This window comes from Mauremys mutica, chromosome 2 (genome assembly GCF_020497125.1).
Source record: "Mauremys mutica isolate MM-2020 ecotype Southern chromosome 2, ASM2049712v1, whole genome shotgun sequence".
NCBI classification, from domain to species: Eukaryota; Metazoa; Chordata; order Testudines; family Geoemydidae; genus Mauremys; species Mauremys mutica.
The window spans coordinates 93295976-93312970 of record NC_059073.1 but is presented as its reverse complement, the minus strand read 5'-3'; the positions used below and the strand labels follow the sequence as shown (position 1 = coordinate 93312970).

The following is a 16995-nucleotide window of genomic DNA, read 5'->3' as shown; positions in this document are numbered from 1 at the left end:
CTACCTTCTGTCTTGCCAAAGTAATAACTGCATATTTCACTTGCTCCTTTTGACATAGGTATTAATTGTCCCAAAATTTAAGTATGAACTGACAAATTAATAATGTCTTAAAACTTGTAGAAAATAGTAGAGTAACAGCAGAAAGTATTGCTGGAAGGCACAATTTCACTGTATTACCTGAAACATCAACCCCCAGAAGCTGGCCCCAATCAGCCACAGTGTAATCACATATTGTTCCATTGAAGTCAATGCACCAAGGCAGAATTAGGCCCATCATTTTAAAAATCTTTGCCTATTAGACCAACCATACAGAATTATTTTAAATTTAGTGGGACTGTCCAGGTGACGTAAACAATCATTGTTTTGTTTTTTTTTAAATCAAATATTTAAATTTTGAGTTAAAGTTGTAGTTTTGTAGGTGCGCCACGCATGGGCAGGCGGGCTTAGCAAGGCAGTATCAAGCGTGGAGGGGCTTAGTGGGGGGGGGGCGTAGCAGTGAGTTGAGAGGGGTAATCTGTGTCGGGCAATCTGGGTGCAGGCAGCAGAGTGTGGGATCCAGGTGTGGGGGGAATCTGGATGCACAGAGGCTTGTTGGGGGGTTCAAGGTGCAACGGTAATAGGACTCTGCAGGGGGGCCCAGGTGAAGGTGGTTGGGGCTCAGTGTGAGGGGGTCTGGTTGTTGGGGGGATAGAGCTTGGCAGGGGGGCCTGGGTGTGGGAGGCTCAGTGGGGGGGGGATCCAGATGCCAGGGAGTGGGGCTCAGCGGGGTAGGGATTCAGGTGCAGCTGGTTGGGGCTTGGTGGGGTGGGGATCTGGGTGTGGATGGCTCGTCAGGGTGGTCCAGGTGCAGGGGGAGTGGAGCTCAGTGTGTGTGGGGGGGGTTCTGAGTGTGGGGGGTGAGGTTTGGTGGAAGGGTCTGAATATGAGGGGGGTCTGAATGCACGAGGGTTGGGCAGATGAGGGAGCAGCTCCCTGTACAGGTATCCCTCCCTCTGAAGCTGAGGAGTGATGGGTGCAGAAAGTGTGGCGGGGGGACAGTTTGCAGAGCTACCTGCAGGTGGGGGAGAATTCTGGGGGTGGGTGTGACCCGGCCCTGGATGCCATGCAGGGGAAGAGGAAGTATTGTCCTCCCCAGCCCAGCCAGGACTAGCAGCTGAGCCAGGTGCAGGGTAGGAGTCACCAGCCGGGTCTTTCCCAGTCCTACCCCTTGCCCCACAGTGATTTACCTCTCTGCCCGCGGCTCTGGGCACCCGAAACATACTGCTGGGGACCACTTGTGGCTTCCCTTTGCTTCCCCGTCAGAAAGTCATTTTTCTGTGGGGAAGGAAAGAAATCTGCGGGCGATATAAATTCTGCACATGCACAGTGGTGCAGAATTCCCCCAGGAGTATCAAATACTATATCAGATATAAAAAGATACTGGAATGGATCCTGCAGGTCTTGTTCAGGCAAAACCCCTCAGTTTGTAAATATAATGCTGTAGGTAAGTGTAAATTGAGCAAACTTAACACAGTGAAAAATATTTCAGTAATGGGGGGAGAGAAGGATTGATGAGTAACTGAAGAGTTACTATATTTTAACAATTCTCCATGTTACTGAATTTACCTGTGCACAAAATTGCAGGTTCCATCAATGGGATCAATAATCCAGGTAGGATTGTCAGTGAGGACACATTTTGACCCAGCGGCAGTAGACTCTTCTCCAATAAACCTATATTTGACATGGAGTAAAGTACGCTCAGAAAACTCAACTCCACTTTCTTGGCTTTTGGGGACTATTGTTACATTCATGTATTTTTAAAGTTCAGTTACCAAAAACAAAACAAAAAGCCCACCACCACCACCACCTCACAGAAACTTTGTAAAGAAGTTCTAAAAAGATAGCTCAGAAAATTGTTTGATACAGTATATTAAAAAAAAATCCCATTCTAGTTCCCCCTCCCTATATGTTAATGATACATATTTCAAAATCATATAATGCATATAGAGATGGATCTGAAATGAAACCCCAACTTTGGAAGAAATTGAGATCTGGATTGCAATTTCGCAGCTCAGGCCCACTTCTAGCAGGAAGTAATGCAGGCTGCCAAATGTACCCCCCATTCCTTGCAGGTGAATGAACCAGGAAAAAATAGCCTTAGAAAACCTACAGCCGCACTTCCACCACAATTTTTAATAGCAGAGTAGATCAGGAAGTAAAAAGTTCACAAAGCTGAACTTTCCTCTTTGCAAGACCCAGAGTAATTCAAGAGAATTAAAAAAAATTACAAAATTTACAGGAGCACATTGAATTCCATGTTGAGCTGCTGATTTTCTGTCCTGTCATTATTTATTTCAATAGGTTTTCTGTTTTCCTTTTCCTAGGAATTGTACATCCTGTTCTGGCATCTGTCCTGCCTTCCTTAGTTATCTTTTCCATTCTCTAGATCAGCGGTTCTCAACCAGGGGTATACGTATCCCTGGGGTACGCAAAGGTCTTCCAGGGGGTACATCAAATCATCTAGATATGTGTAGAGCTCTGCGTGGATATAAATTTATATCCGTGGATGCGGATATCCGCAGATATAAATCGATATCCGCGGAACTGCAGGGCTCTCCCAGGAACCGCAGTGCGAAAGGAGCAGATCATGGGGCTGCTGCTCCCAGGAGCCAGCGTCCTGCGACGACAGCTCTCCCGGCGCAGCTGTACCACCCCCAGTCCTGTCCTCCGTCATGGCTGTACAGACCCCAGACAGGAGACGCAGTCACGCAGACAGCTCTGTGGAAGGGACGGGGGCAAGGCTGGAGGCGGTACAGCCGCATGGGAGGAGCTGCCGGGGCAGGACAGGGCATGTTCAGCAATTGCCATTGGGCTCCCTGGGGATTGGAATGGTGTGATGGCAGAGGGACTCTGCCTTGTGGAGAGAAAGGGAGGGAACAGATTCATGGTACTCGAGAGTAAACCATGTTAAAGAGAGACAATGACTGTCTCTGACGTGAGTCCCTTCTAGTCTTCTTTGGCTGGGAAGATGGTGGCTACAATTCAGGCCCTTGTGGGAGGGCTAGAAAGAGGGTTGGAGCAGTGAAGTGAGTGATGGCAGGGAGAGAAAGGACCCTCGGGGCTTTGACAGAGTGGGACATAGGGAGAAGAGAACATGGTGAGGGGGAAAAGGAAGGCAAAGAAACATATTTGCTGTATAAGACCAGTTACATGTAGTATTTACTGTCAAAACTTTTGTAATGTAGGAAAGTTCCTTTGTAACTAAAAGTTTATTGGCACCATTGATTTTAAAAGGACTTTACACAGTAAAAATAAATGTACAGGAACAGAGCCTGATCTCGTGCCCATCTGAGTCAATGGCAAAGCTCAGTCTTGTTGACGTCACTGGTGCAAGGTCAGACTCGTATAGTCTGATCCTGTACCCAGGGAAGTGAATGGTAACAATCCCATTAACTTCCATGGGAGCAGGATCAAGCCCATAGTGCCTAACATAGGGCTTGTCTACACTACCGTGCGGGGTCGATCTAAGATGTGCAACTTCAGTTACGTGAATAGCGTAGCTGAAGTTGACGTACTTAGATCTACTTACCGTAGTGTCTTCACTGCAGTAAATCGACAGCTGGCACTCTCCCGTCGACTCCGCTTACGCTTCTCATTCTGGTGGAGTACCGGAGTCGACGGAAGAGCTCTCAGAGGATCGATAGTTGCCCGCCGATCCAGTGGGTAGTGTAGACAAGCCCATAGCATTGAAAGATACTGCTTTGTGGTAAGAATAATGTGGTAAGAATAATGTCATTAATGGAGAACTATGTGATGAGTGCTTCATTCTGTGAAGAGTCCATACCATGTAAAGATATATTAGAAAAATAAAGTTAAAAAAATCAGTCAGCTAGAAAATACTCATTAAAATCCATGAAAGTACTGAAATAAAATAGTGAAATTCTTTATTTTTAAAGAATCAGTAAAGCAAAAATGAAAACGGAGGCACCCAGATTAATGGGCTGACTCTCACCACTAACCAAGTAGGGAATTGGACATCCAGTGTAATACATTTTTAACAAACTTTTCCACTATTTTTCCTGTTACCTCTGTGAAATCTTCTTGCTACTAGCTGATGCACTGAATGCATCATTCTGCCACATCACAAATACCTCTGATTGCAGTGACAACTCTGGTAAAGTTTGTCACTACTAGAATGTCCTTTTTAAACTAAGTAGTACCTGAACCAAAATAATTTAAGAAAAGGGGAATAAAAAAAAATCTTAAAATCTTAGTTGGATGTCCCTGAGAGCTGGATTACTGGCGAGACAGAGCACATAAACCCGTACTGAAGTCAAATTTAATTTTTTTCTTTGTACCTATCTACTGTATTTTGTATGTAGAAAGATATTCAGACAGAAGACTATATTCTGTAAACTGAAATATGCATTTGGGTCAATACGAACCCTGGCCAAAACATAACAAACAGAAACTGAACTGTCTTAAAGAAAGCTTAGTTCACTTAGTTATCTTATGAAATCAGAAGCTAGGAAAAATGCTCGGGCAAATTCAAAATGGAAGTTGACTGTAAAGGGTTAATAATCTCTCATCATGTTGGAGACTTCCATTTCTGGGTCTACGTCAGGGTTTCTCAAACAGGGGTTGCCGCTTCTGCAGGGAAAGCCCCTGGCGGGCCAGGCCGGTGTGTTTACCTGCCCTGTCCACAGGTCCGGCTGATTGTGGCTCCCACTGGCCGTGGATCGCAGCTCCGGGCCAATGGGAGTTGCTGGAAGCGGCGGCCAGTACGTCCCTCGGCCCGCACCACTTCCAGCAGCTCCCATTGGCCCGGAGCAGCGATCCGCGGCCAGTGGGAACCGTGATCGGCCGGGCCTGCGGATGGGGCAGGTAACACACCAGCCTGGCCCACCAGGGGCTTTCCCTGCAGAAGCGGCAACCCCTGTTTGGGAAACCCTGGTCTAACGTTGACCTTGCACCTGCTATTCCTATTCTAAAAAGCACGAATGCTTCTAAACACTTTATGCTCGTTACATGAGCCTTGTATGCTACACTTCCTCTGGCAGATCATTAAGGAAAACTCACACATTACAGAACAGACAACAGCACAGCAAGCAGTACTTTAGATGGAGTATTACTCAAATAATATATTTGTAAATCCCAGCACTGCCTAAGAATTGCAACCAAATATTACACTTAAATTGTGTAGTACTGCCAGAGTTTTGGATCGCATAACAGATAGTTAGAAAGATGTACTTAATCTATAATTTTTTCAGTAAGTTTTGCATTAAGTATGCTCTTTACACCAACATGACCAATGGTTTTTCAAATATGTTCCATTTTAGCTGAATTCTTTGGAATCTGACACAAAGTCATCCTTATGTAAATGGCTAGTGCAAGACCTATGTGTGACGTTCTATACCTTGGGGTAGCACCCTATAACCCCCCCATATTCCTCATCTGTATATAATTGTGATATTACATATAAAGCATGCCTTGTAAGGCATCAGGGGAAAGGTTACGATCTGCTGAAAGTAATTTCTCTATCCATACATGTATCATTAATGCATGTGAAGTTATGAGAATTGTGTTGTATGGTTGTCACTAAAACATACTGTAAGTTGGAGAATCAGCCAGATATTAGCTCCCCAGAGGCAACAGCAAGGAAAGTAACCAACGCCCAATCCATCAACAGCCATTGTCCAGCAAGGGAGCTACAATGCAATGACTCACCTGCATGAGGCCACACCAGGGGAATTGCTCAACCTTACTGGGAGAGACTCAGCAATGCCCCCAGACACGCCTGGACTTGTGTTTTCCAAGCACATGGAGTGAGGGTATAAAACAGACAGAGTGGACACATACTGGGCCTTTTCTCTGCCCCCACCTACGCTGCAAGCAACTAAGACACTGAGAAGAAGACAAGACTCCAACAGAGGAGATTGGCCCAGGTTTAAGGAACAAACCTGTATATTAAGGACTGCAATATCCAGTGGGGTAAGAAAAACTGTTTAATCGAGATATTGGCCAGTGTAATAGGGTTGAGAGTTTAGACTGCATGCTTATATTTTATTTTATTTTGGTAACTAACCCTGACTTTTTTCCCTATCACTTAATATCACTTAAATCTATCTTTTATAGTCAATACATTTGTTTAACTGTTTATCTTTACCAGTGAGCTGGTATGAAGTGTGGGGGAAAATCTGCTCAGGCTTGACAAAGGCTGATGTATGTCCACTTTCCATTGTTGAAGTGGTGAACCAATTAATAAATTGGACGGTATATTCCTGAGGTATAGCACTGGGAGCTGGGGCGGGGGGAAGGAGAAGAGATTTGGCTGGTGTCTTTCTCTGTGTGATTCATGAGTGCCTCCGGGAGCACTCATGCAATCTAGATGGGTGTGGGGCTCCACATGCTGTTGTGCTGAGTGATCACAGCGCCTGGAGGGGTTTGCTGCTGATCACTAGCAAGGCATTGTGAGAGACAGCCCAGGCTGGAGAGAGTTAAGGGGGCACAGCGGTCCCATGGTCCCAGGCCGCACCCCGGGGGTATCTCGTCACACTATGTACCACTTAAAGTACACATGGAGGGTTTATGTAGATTTAAGTGGCACACAGGTATTGGCTCTCTGCAGAGGACTGTATTTTACCTTCATAGGTTAAAGTCAAATGTGGAAATCAGTTGTAAAATATATATTTTGTGTGCGTCAAGCCAATCTTAAGACATGTTTTATAAAGCCTATTTCCAATGTGACTGTGCTAAAATTTATCATTTTATGGCTTCTGTTTATAGGGGGTTACTCTCAGATGGCCATAATAGCTCAATGGGAAACACATATCTGAATTCATGTTTAAGACCTACAGTTAAATCTTGTGCAGTAATTTGTACAACATTTATTTTAATATAGGCTAGGAGAGCTAAATGTGAATTAATGCTATACTCAGTCCAGATCCTGTGGGCACACACATACACGTGAGTAAAACAAAATTATTCACATGAATGTTTGCAGGACTGGGGCCTTAGTGATAACTGAATGCAGCTTGATTCTAATGTCCATTTGATGAAATATTCTTAGCATTATATTACAGCAGAAAAAAAAAGATACAGAGTTGTCAACAAATTAAGCTTTCCGACTGATAGTATAATTTAGAGACCCTTACTGGGGACAAAAGTGTTATAGTACTATTTAATTAAATCCCAAAAGGTTGCAAAATATTAAAAACCTCAGATGATGACTCCAGCTAATCCAGAGCAATAATACTGTGTGGCCAATAATGAAAAATACAGCGTACCTTCTCAAAGTAATTGTCAACATAAAAGTGAATCTGGAACAGAATTTTTTTAAAGAAAGGAAGCTTAATTTTTTTTCCAATCTGCTTAAATTCAAGACATTTATTAATTCTTAACAATGGAGACCAGAACAGAGTGATATCTAAATGGTATTAACACTGAATTCAGTTATTAGGAGGCGAATTACTATGTACAGATGTCATCTAACATCTAGGGACAGAATTTATAAAATTCCCTTTTAATGATGGTCACATACATGGCCTGTGCAGGGGACAGGGTCTTGGGCAGTTCTCTCTCTAGAGATACTTACCTGTGGGAGGGAAACTTCTCTTTCAGAGCAGAAATAATCACATTTTCCACAAAATTATCAGTTTCTGTCACAAGATCTGCTGCAGATGTTTTTGTAGACACATGTTTTTCCTCTGTAAGAGCTTTCTTAATAATCTGAAAGAGGAGTATACACATCAGATTTATTTCTGCAATTCCTTCCCTAGACACTAACAAAATATATTACATCTGTGGTTCTCTGCAGACCCTAAAATCTATTGACACATCAGTATGCTACCATGCAAGAGAAGGGATTCAGTTCTGGGACTCAAAATCCATCTTGTTTGTTCAGGGGCAGAGAATACTGAGGCAATGAGGGTAGGACACACCTTGCATCTCTCTATAACAATCCAACTAGTTTAGGAAAGTCATTGACAAGCTCTGGAAGGAAATGCAGCCACAAGTATAGATAGTAAGGATAGCAGCAGATGGACACATTAAGGATTGGAAAAATTAGGGGAGAGACCCAGGGGAAAAAGGAAGATCCTCAGGGCTTAGGAGTTTTCTCTCCCCTTCCATCGGAAATACAATATTAACAAAAATAAACTACGGGGGCAAAACTCCCACCTCTTACATTTTAAAAAGTGACAAGAAATGTAAACCATACTAGTTTGGCTCTGAAAAGAAGCCTTTTATATCAGATTTGGGCCAAGATTTTCAAACATGAGTGTCTAGTGTTAGGGGCCTAAGTCCACATAGGTGGCCAGATTTAAAAAAATGCTCAGCACCCTGTGAAATTGGTGGTAGTTGCTGGGTGCTCAACACCTTTCAAAAACTGGTCACTTATTTAAGTGCGTAAAGATGGACTTAGGAGTCTAACTCTGGGCTCTGGGTTATTTTTTTTAAATCTTGGTGTTATGTTTTTAAAAAAATTGAAAGCCATACTAAACTAAAGTAAATATGATGCAAATTCACAAATGGGAAAATGTTGAATGACAAACTTCTTCCTACTTTCACCTCTCTTTCTGTTTCTTACTTCATAAGGCAAGACATTATGAAACGAGGCATGATGACAATGTTTCTCTTGGAGGAAAAACTAACTTATTTTTATAACCAAAGACAATTATGAAGTACCTAAGAAAGGACATCAAAACAGTCAGTGATAGAAAAGACAAATTAATGTAATTGCTGGATTTGTACATAACTATACAAAATAAAAAGCAACATCAAACCAATATTCCAAACACAACCTCCCCCTCAGGCATATATTTTTTTTTAAATCCTTCAATTAAAACTCTGGCATTGAAGCATTTTTAAGCCTACCTAAAGAAAAGCCATTTATGTTCAAATGGCAGTTTGTTCTACAGTACTGTGAATGGGACTGGAAACCAGGAAATTCCAAATTCCTATTACATTTCTTGTTTATCATGGGCAAAACCACTTGTTTATCATGGGCAAAAATATTACATTTGAAGGGTTTCATTCTCTTAACTGTTATAGTGACCGTCCTTACATAATCTGGACCATGACTTGTTGTGGAGCCCTAGGAAAGTCCCACTACCTCTCTGTCTCAGTTTCATCAGCTGTAAAATTAAATTTATACTTATTTCCCTAGCTCACAAAGGAGTTTAAAGATTAATTAATATTTTTACCTTTGAAGATCGTACACAAAAGGTTTTGTACTATTACATGGCAAAATGTTTACTGCAGAAAACTCCTTTATTTCCTTAGCTAAGGGTACGTCCATACTACCCGCCGGATCGGCGGGTAGCAATCGACTTCTCGGAGTTCGATATAGCGCGTCTCATCTAGACGCGCTATATCGATCTCCGAACGCGCTCGCGTCAACTCCGGAACTCCACCACCGCGAACGGCGGTGGCGGAGTCGACGGGGGAGCCGCGGACTTCGATCCCACGCCGTAAGGACGGGTAAGTAGTTCGAACTAAGGTAGTTCGACTTCAGCTACGCGAATAGCGTAGCTGAAGTTGCGTACCTTAGTTCGACCCCCACCCCCCCAGTGTAGACCAGGCCTAACTTAGTGCCTTGTGTGTGCACGATATCAAGGCCCCAACCTTTTAAGAACTTTACATGTGAGTAACTGTGCACATGTGAACGATTCCAAAATCAGTGGGCTCACTCACATGTGTAAAGTCACCATTATGAGTATTTTCAGGATTAGGGTCTAAATTACAACTCTCATGGTGTCCCCAAAAAGTCATAAGGCAGTCAAGTGAATTAAGAGTTCTCATTTGTATGATGTTATTAAATATTTATTTTTCTTAACACAGGGCTAGACTGAGCAAGGAGAAGTAAGTACATAAACTGGTCTGCCCAGGAGGTGTTCTGACACACCTCTGAGTCTCAGTTCCTTTCCTGATTTCTCCTTGCTCCTGGGATGTGCCAACAGCAAATTACTACCCCATCTGTACGGGCTCAAATTACTCTGGCCAGGGGTTGGGTGTGTGTGTTTGGGGGTGTGGCCTAGGTTCTGCCAGTTTTCTGCCTATCCCCCTGTTCCTCTTATATGGACAACAAATCCAAGGTCTGTGTAAGCTACATACATTGCTAAGGAGAGGGGTTCTTACTCCATCTCACCCACTTGCACCTGAAATCCAAGTCAGAAACTAGGGGTAGGTCTACACTACGGGGTTAAGTCGACCTAAGTTACGCAACTCAATGTAGCCTAGGTCGACTTATTGCGGTGTCCACACCGTGCTGCGTCGATGGGAGAAACTCTTGCATCATCTTACCTTATGCTTCTCGTTCCAGTGGAGTACCGGAGTCGACAGGAGAGTGATTTGCGGTCATTTTAGCAGGTTTTCACTAGATCTGCTACATCGACCCCCGGTGGATCAATTGCCACAGCCTTGATCCACGGTAAGTGTAGACATATCCTAGCTCACCATGCTTAAATTTTTTGCATTATAAACAGAACAGCATTTGTTCTTCATAAAATTAAATTTATCAAGTATCTCATATTGGGCCAAATTCTTTATGCTGAATAGTACCTTGCACCAGTCCACTGAAGTCAGTGGAACTACTTGTGGAGTAAAATACTTCAAACCTGGATAAAAGGATTAGAATCTGGCCAAATGGTGAAAAAAATACAGAGTATGTACAACAGAATCCCATTAGGTTTGACTCTTGACAGAACACTTGATATAAATACATTTCAAATGGCCGAATATAATCACCTAATGCATTTGGCTAGTCTTCCAAATTAGGTGTGGAGTCACGTAAAAGTCCTTCAAGATGATAAGAGCTATGACGGATAAGTGAAATCTATTCAGGGACCAAAAAATGTGTAAATGAAATAAAAATAGCTCACCCCTCCTCAGTATTGTGTAATGAAACTGGCAACCAAGCTGAGCAATTATATGTTGGCTATACAAGTATTACACTAATCATCCTCATTAGATTACAGTTTGTCCATATTGTAACTGTTTATTTTTATATGGAAGGACAGATAATACCTAGTTGATGATCTAACAGCCCAGTAATTTAGAGAAGTATATATTGATGCTTCATTGCACCACTAAGAGGTAGATTGCGCCTGGCCCCTGTGTGATTGCACAAAGGGCAGAGAGAAGTGAAGATGCAAGGAGCCCATGCTTAAGAGTCTGACATAATCATGGTGTTAGTGTAGGGGATGACAGAGACTATTCCCATGTAGCATCTCTGGGGGTTCAAGCCACACTAAAGGGAATGGAGAGGAGACAGGCCATGGCTCCATCTCCCTCCATACCACACAGCAGAGCAGTAGGCTGTGGGGGGGAGATCATGCTATAACCTCCTAAGAGATGGTACACGGTATGCACTTGCCTGGCACACCTGAGTTTCAGGAAGGATTGTGCCTCTCAGCAGCATGGCTCTGGAATGTCCCTCAAAATGGGCTGTGCCTTAATGGCACAAACAAACGCTAAATACTGAATGCTTGGACAAGTGTAATCCTCCAAAATAAAATTATTCTTTAAAATCAGCCTGCCTATGTTTCACTACAAGATACCCTAAAAATGTCACAGAAAGACAAAACACATAAGGTGAAATCCATGCCCTACTGAAGTCAATGGGAGTTTTGCCACTGACTTCACTAGGGCCAGGATTTCACACCTAATTCTGCCTGGCAGCTTTCTCCTTGTACAGTTTAAAAAAACATATGGAAAGATTAACATGCTAGACATATACATTGCCTAATTTTTCTCTCAGGACCTCATGTCTGGGGCTGGTCTACACTACAAAGTTAGGTCAGCTTCAGTACATTGCTCAGGGTTGTGAAAACTTTCACAGTCTGTGCAATGTAATTAAGCCAACCTAAGCCCCAGTGTAGATACTGTTAGGTCAAGCTAGTAACCTCCTGGAGAGATGGATTATCTACAGTGATGGAAGAACTCATCCATCGCTATAGTAAGTGTTCACACTACTGTGGCTCAGCTGCAGCAATGCAGCTGTGCCACAGTGGTGTTTCTAGTGTCAACATACCCCTGGCTTTACACTGGTGTAACTCCATTGACTTCACTGAAGTTTCTCCCAATTTACACAGCATAAATGAGAGTAGATCAGACCCATATTGTCCAGTACTGTTGGAATATCAAACATATGAGATGAGGCCAGCCACATCTGTGTCATTATTAATTAGCTGCTTCCGAGCCTGTGGGGGGTGGGACTAAGGAGGGCCACGTCCATGTGACAGTTTAATGGACATCTGGGTCTTATGAAAGGACTCAGAGAGATCCGTATGGGAGTTGGAGCCACTATGAGTGGGAAGGTTCCTATGGAAGGCCCTAAACTTTAGTCTGCAGGAGGCCAAATACTCTAGGGGCCCCAGTGCTCTATACCAGAGCAGGGAAGGACACAAGGAACAGAGCACAGGCGGGTCTGAGAATAGTACTCTGGGGGAATCAGACTGGGGTCTGAATGCTCAATCCCAGAGCCACAAAGACTCGCACAGCTAGGCCACAAAAGGGTTTGGAACAGGGCTCAGAGAGTGGGCTAAAGAGAAGCCCCTGAAGGGCAGAAGAACCTTTTTTGTTTGTTGGGACTTTTTCAGTTGGACTTTCCTTACCCTGGAAGGGGTAAGTTTTGTTTGTTATTTGGTTGGAGGGCTAAGCCACCTCTCCTGAACAAACTGGTGTCTGGCAAGCCAAGAAAATCTACCCTGGGGAGGGAAACTGAGGCAGGGGACTTCCTGCTCTGCCATGCTTGGCCAGCAGGGAATGCTACTGTGCAGCTACAACCCCACAACAAGTCCTAATCCCACTTACTTAATTTATGCAAAAAGTCACCCCGAAGTTGATAGGATTACTTACATGAATAAAGTAAGCAGGATTTAGTAAAAGAGTACTCAACAGAAGAAAGATGGGAGAAAGTCCATGGTAAATCCACAGGTATAGTGAATGGGGAGGGATTTCAATACAGGCCAGTTATGCACAGAAAATGGCCCAAATTAAAATACTGAATCCATGCTCCCATGGCCCTCCAAAGTAACCGGATCCAACCTGCACAGCACAGACCCACATATGTAATATACGTAAACAGCGCTAAACAATGGATTCAAGCGTGAGATCCATGACTTGGAGCAGGTACATTCCCAGATCAGACAGCATCACTATGACACATATTCATTCATGTAACTATTTCTTTATCAGACTTCTGACTTTTGGAGACACTATTCCGAAAGTATTAAAAAAATTCCCATTGGTGGATATGTTTGCGGGCTCCTCTGCTGAACATGGATGAATATCTTTGAGAAGAAGAATACCATGTGCTTTTAAAAAACAATTCCATGGAGACTGACGAATTTCCTCTTTCAATTCTCATTCTTAAGGTTTTCACCAGAACAAACAAACAAACAAAAAAAAAACCAACCAACCAAACAGGAAGCCCCAGAAGATGTAGTTCTGATTAACTTCTACCAGAAATCCATAATCTGGATTTCAGTACTCCCCTCCAAGAGATGCTTTTGGTAGGACAAATACCACTGCCAAAATGTCCACCAACTTCTCACAGTTGCTTTGGCTGACTCCCGAAATAGGAGTGAAAGCATGACCTGGAGAAGTTCTTCCACTGGCCAGTGATCCATGTTGACAACTCTGGCTGCTAGAAGCATGTGGACCCAAATGGCTCTGCAGGATGCTTTGGTGGGCTCAAACCACTTCTGGTCAAGTCCCAAGGGATGAAGGGATGAACAGACATTCTCTCACAATACACCATGGATCGGCAACCTTTGGCACGTGGCCCGCCAGGGCGGGAAGCGGCGGCCAGCACATCCCTTGGCCTGCGCCAGTTCCCGCAGCCCCCATTGGCCTGGGACGGCGAACCGTGGGCAGTGGGAGCCGTGATCAGCTGAACCTGTGGACGCAGCAGGTAAACAAACCAGCCCAGGCCGCCATGGTGCTTACCCTGGCGAGCCGCATGCCAAAGGTTGCTGATCCCTGCAATAAACTATGAATCAAGCCCTAAAGCAGCCACGGCTACCAAAGGTGCTAAGAACCCTGAGTTATGCCCAAGAAACGCCAAGGTCTGACTTGGGTCTTCATACTGTAGAGTGTATCTGCTGGCATATACATGAGATTCAAACCGCAATGGAGTGTGAATGCTCAAGCATGAGCTTAGAAAGAGTAAGTCTGCAAGTGTGGATCCCACAGACCTGGGTTTACTATCCAGTATAGAGATACCCTAACTCTCAGGTTGAGACAGATATTGACCTAAGGCCACTAAAAAAAGATTTGTTGCTATACCCCCTCTCCCCCATGGAGATGGTGATACTGGCAAAAGAGTTCTTTTGTTATGATATCCTAAATCATTTTCCTGTGCAAAGTAAGTTATAATAGCAAAAGGACTTTTTGGCTGGTATAATTACATCTACATTATAGCTTTTTCTGGCATAGCTATTTTGGCTAGGGGTGTGATTTTTTTCACACTTCTAACCGGCATAGCTATGCTGGCAAAACTTTTAAATGTTGACAATTCTTTATTTACACCACTGTAAATCTGCAGTGACTCTTATTTTATCTGCCCCATTGTGAGAAGACTGGCAAAGCAAGAAGATAATAGCAGGCAAGAAATCAGTCATTCAGCTAAATATCTTTGACACACTCAGTATCTCAGAGAGAAACCCTACCTGTTATAAAATGGAAATATAACATATTTTGGATATATGCATCGTGATATGAGGTATCCTCAATTCCCCATAATCCAGCATTGTTATCACTGTATATGCTTTTTTTCTTATTAAGAAAAAAATACATTAAAACATGTTTGCTTTGGCAAATTATTCTAATCTTATTTTTAAATACAAAAAATGCTCCCAGTCACAAAATATGCCTGCTTCTGGAGGGTGTATTGGAGACTTTTCCTTCATACTGCTAATTAGAGAATTAAAAAAAACAAACCCCAAACCAGAGACCATTATTTTAGATACACTCTGAAATTATTTTGAAATGTGGAAAAACACTCCCCTGGTGGAATTTCCCTTAAATATCCTACTAAAACGATATATCATTACTGCAGTCTCATTTTTCCTCAAGAAGACTGTGATGATGCCATCTAAAAGATCATTATTGGTGGCTTGAATATTTGCAGTTCAGGCTGCTAAAGCCTGCAACAAACAAACAAAATGATAGACTAAAGGCCGCATTGCTACATGTTTGCTAAAAATATCACCTATGCTCCGCTTATATGAAAGCAAAATCCCTCATTGATATTCAACACGATGCTGAAAACTCAGCCTATGTGCAGCATGCAATGGCAGGTCTCTACCTCAGCAAAAACATCTAGAGCCAATATGCTTTACAAAAAGCTTTTCCAGCTACTTAGTGTAATTGTTTAAAACGTTCCTGCGGGTGTTTAAAAATATACACAACACAGTGTGTCATTTATAAGTCGGCGAAGAATCTGGATAAATGTAAGGCAGCTTTGTCACTGCATTTGACCTGACCCAGTTGGCTCTGTTACCTCCTCTTACACTAATCCCCTCCCCTTCAGAGATTTTTCCTGCAACTCTCCCCCTCCGGCCTGTTCCTTCGCCCGCCCTCGTTAACACCCGCAGGCACCAACAGGTTAGAGTGCTGAGTGCACAGGAGTGTAGCCTGCAGCAAACAGTTCCGACCACTCCAGCAGCATTATTAACCCTTGCAAGCAAGACTTCCTCGCCCCGGAAAGGGGCATTTATTTGGGGGACCGTAGCAGGGAGAGAGCCGCTGAAAACTCTCTACAGACTGCAGCACACGTCGTGACTGACACGCTGAGCAGATGCTCTTGCAAGCGCGGACCCTCCATTCCCTGGCAGGAGGAAGTGACTGACGGGTCAGAGGCAGGGAGCAGCCGGAGGGAGAGGGAAGGAATGGCTCTAGCTCGCCCCTGCACATGCTAGCCCCACGCTGTGACCGGGGAAAGGGAGAAGACCGAGGCAAGTACAAAAGTATCAGGGTGGGCTCTTGCTGCTGCTAACCTGCCCAGCCCGCCGCGCCAGCTGCACCGCCGCCTCCATACACTCCTTCCAGGGGTCCCCTCCGGCCGCAGCCCCCGGCCCCTCCTCTTCGCAGGGCTTCATCGCAGCTCCTCCTGCCACCTCTTCTCCGGCGCGCCCCGCGCGGCAGGCAGGTCCCTGTCCGCCTCACTGCCAGGGAGCACAAGTGGGGGGCCGTGTTCCGGCTGCCCCCGAACCACTCAGCTCTGCTCGGGAACTTCTCCGGCTTCTCCCCTGCCGCTGCTGGAGCTGGGGGGGAGGCGAGCGGGGAAGTCCCAGCTGCCGCAGGCTGCTGCTTCCAGCTGCGGGGTGTGTCTGTCGTGCTGCTGCTGCCTTCCCCCTCGCGCCTCCACCCCCTTACCCCGCCTTTCCTGTTTCTCTCCTCCTCCCTCTTCTCTTCCTTCTCTCCTCGGTGCACAGGGGAGGGACTGCCCCTGTCCCTCACTCCTCCCCCCGCGCAGTGCCGCCTCTCTGCAATGAATGGCAGCCTGTGCCTGCCTACACAGCCTGCGGCAGGGAGGGAGGCAAGAGGGACAAGCCTGTGACGCTGGTCCTGGGCAGAGCAAGGGGCGGGCTGCCGCTGCCGCTCAAAGCCTGCAGGCTGCTAATTTGAGCTATAGGGCCTGCTGGGGAGGTAAGCAGCTCGGCAGCGATGACTCAGTGATGTGAAGAACAGGATGTGGCGGAGAACAAGTCATGGTGGTTGCTTGCTTTGATCTGCCTCCTGGCCCATAAACCTTGCGAGCTGCACGTAATCGCTCCCCTTTGTGCAGGTTGAAGACAGGCTCGAACAGCAACACTCGCTCTTCCCGTTGCGGGGATGGGCGTGCCAAGGATTAATATCCACTGAACGCAGTAGTGTATAACCTTGATGATCTGAACCCCTCTTTGATCTCCAGCTCCCTGTTCATTGAAATGGGGTCTCATGTCCCCCAGTGTCTATTAATTATAGCAGTCTCCTTTTGGTCCTGCTCCGCCTCTTACCCTTTAATTTGCC

The 16995-nt window shown here is 44.7% G+C and overlaps 1 protein-coding gene across 1 annotated transcript in view; it reads right to left on the bottom strand.

Moving 5' to 3' along the window:
- The window catches only part of IMPA2 (inositol monophosphatase 2), a 33190-nt gene extending 16430 nt beyond the window's left edge, over positions 1–16760 (bottom strand). The window contains exons 1-3 of the mRNA XM_045006777.1: positions 15981–16760; positions 7574–7707; positions 1606–1710 (exon numbers count right to left, since the gene is read on the bottom strand). Of these exons, the coding sequence (XP_044862712.1) occupies positions 1606–1710; positions 7574–7707; positions 15981–16082 (341 nt within the window). The 5' untranslated portion in view covers positions 16083–16760. The remainder of the gene's footprint in view (positions 1–1605; positions 1711–7573; positions 7708–15980) is intronic.
- Positions 16761–16995: the final 235 nt, after the last annotated feature.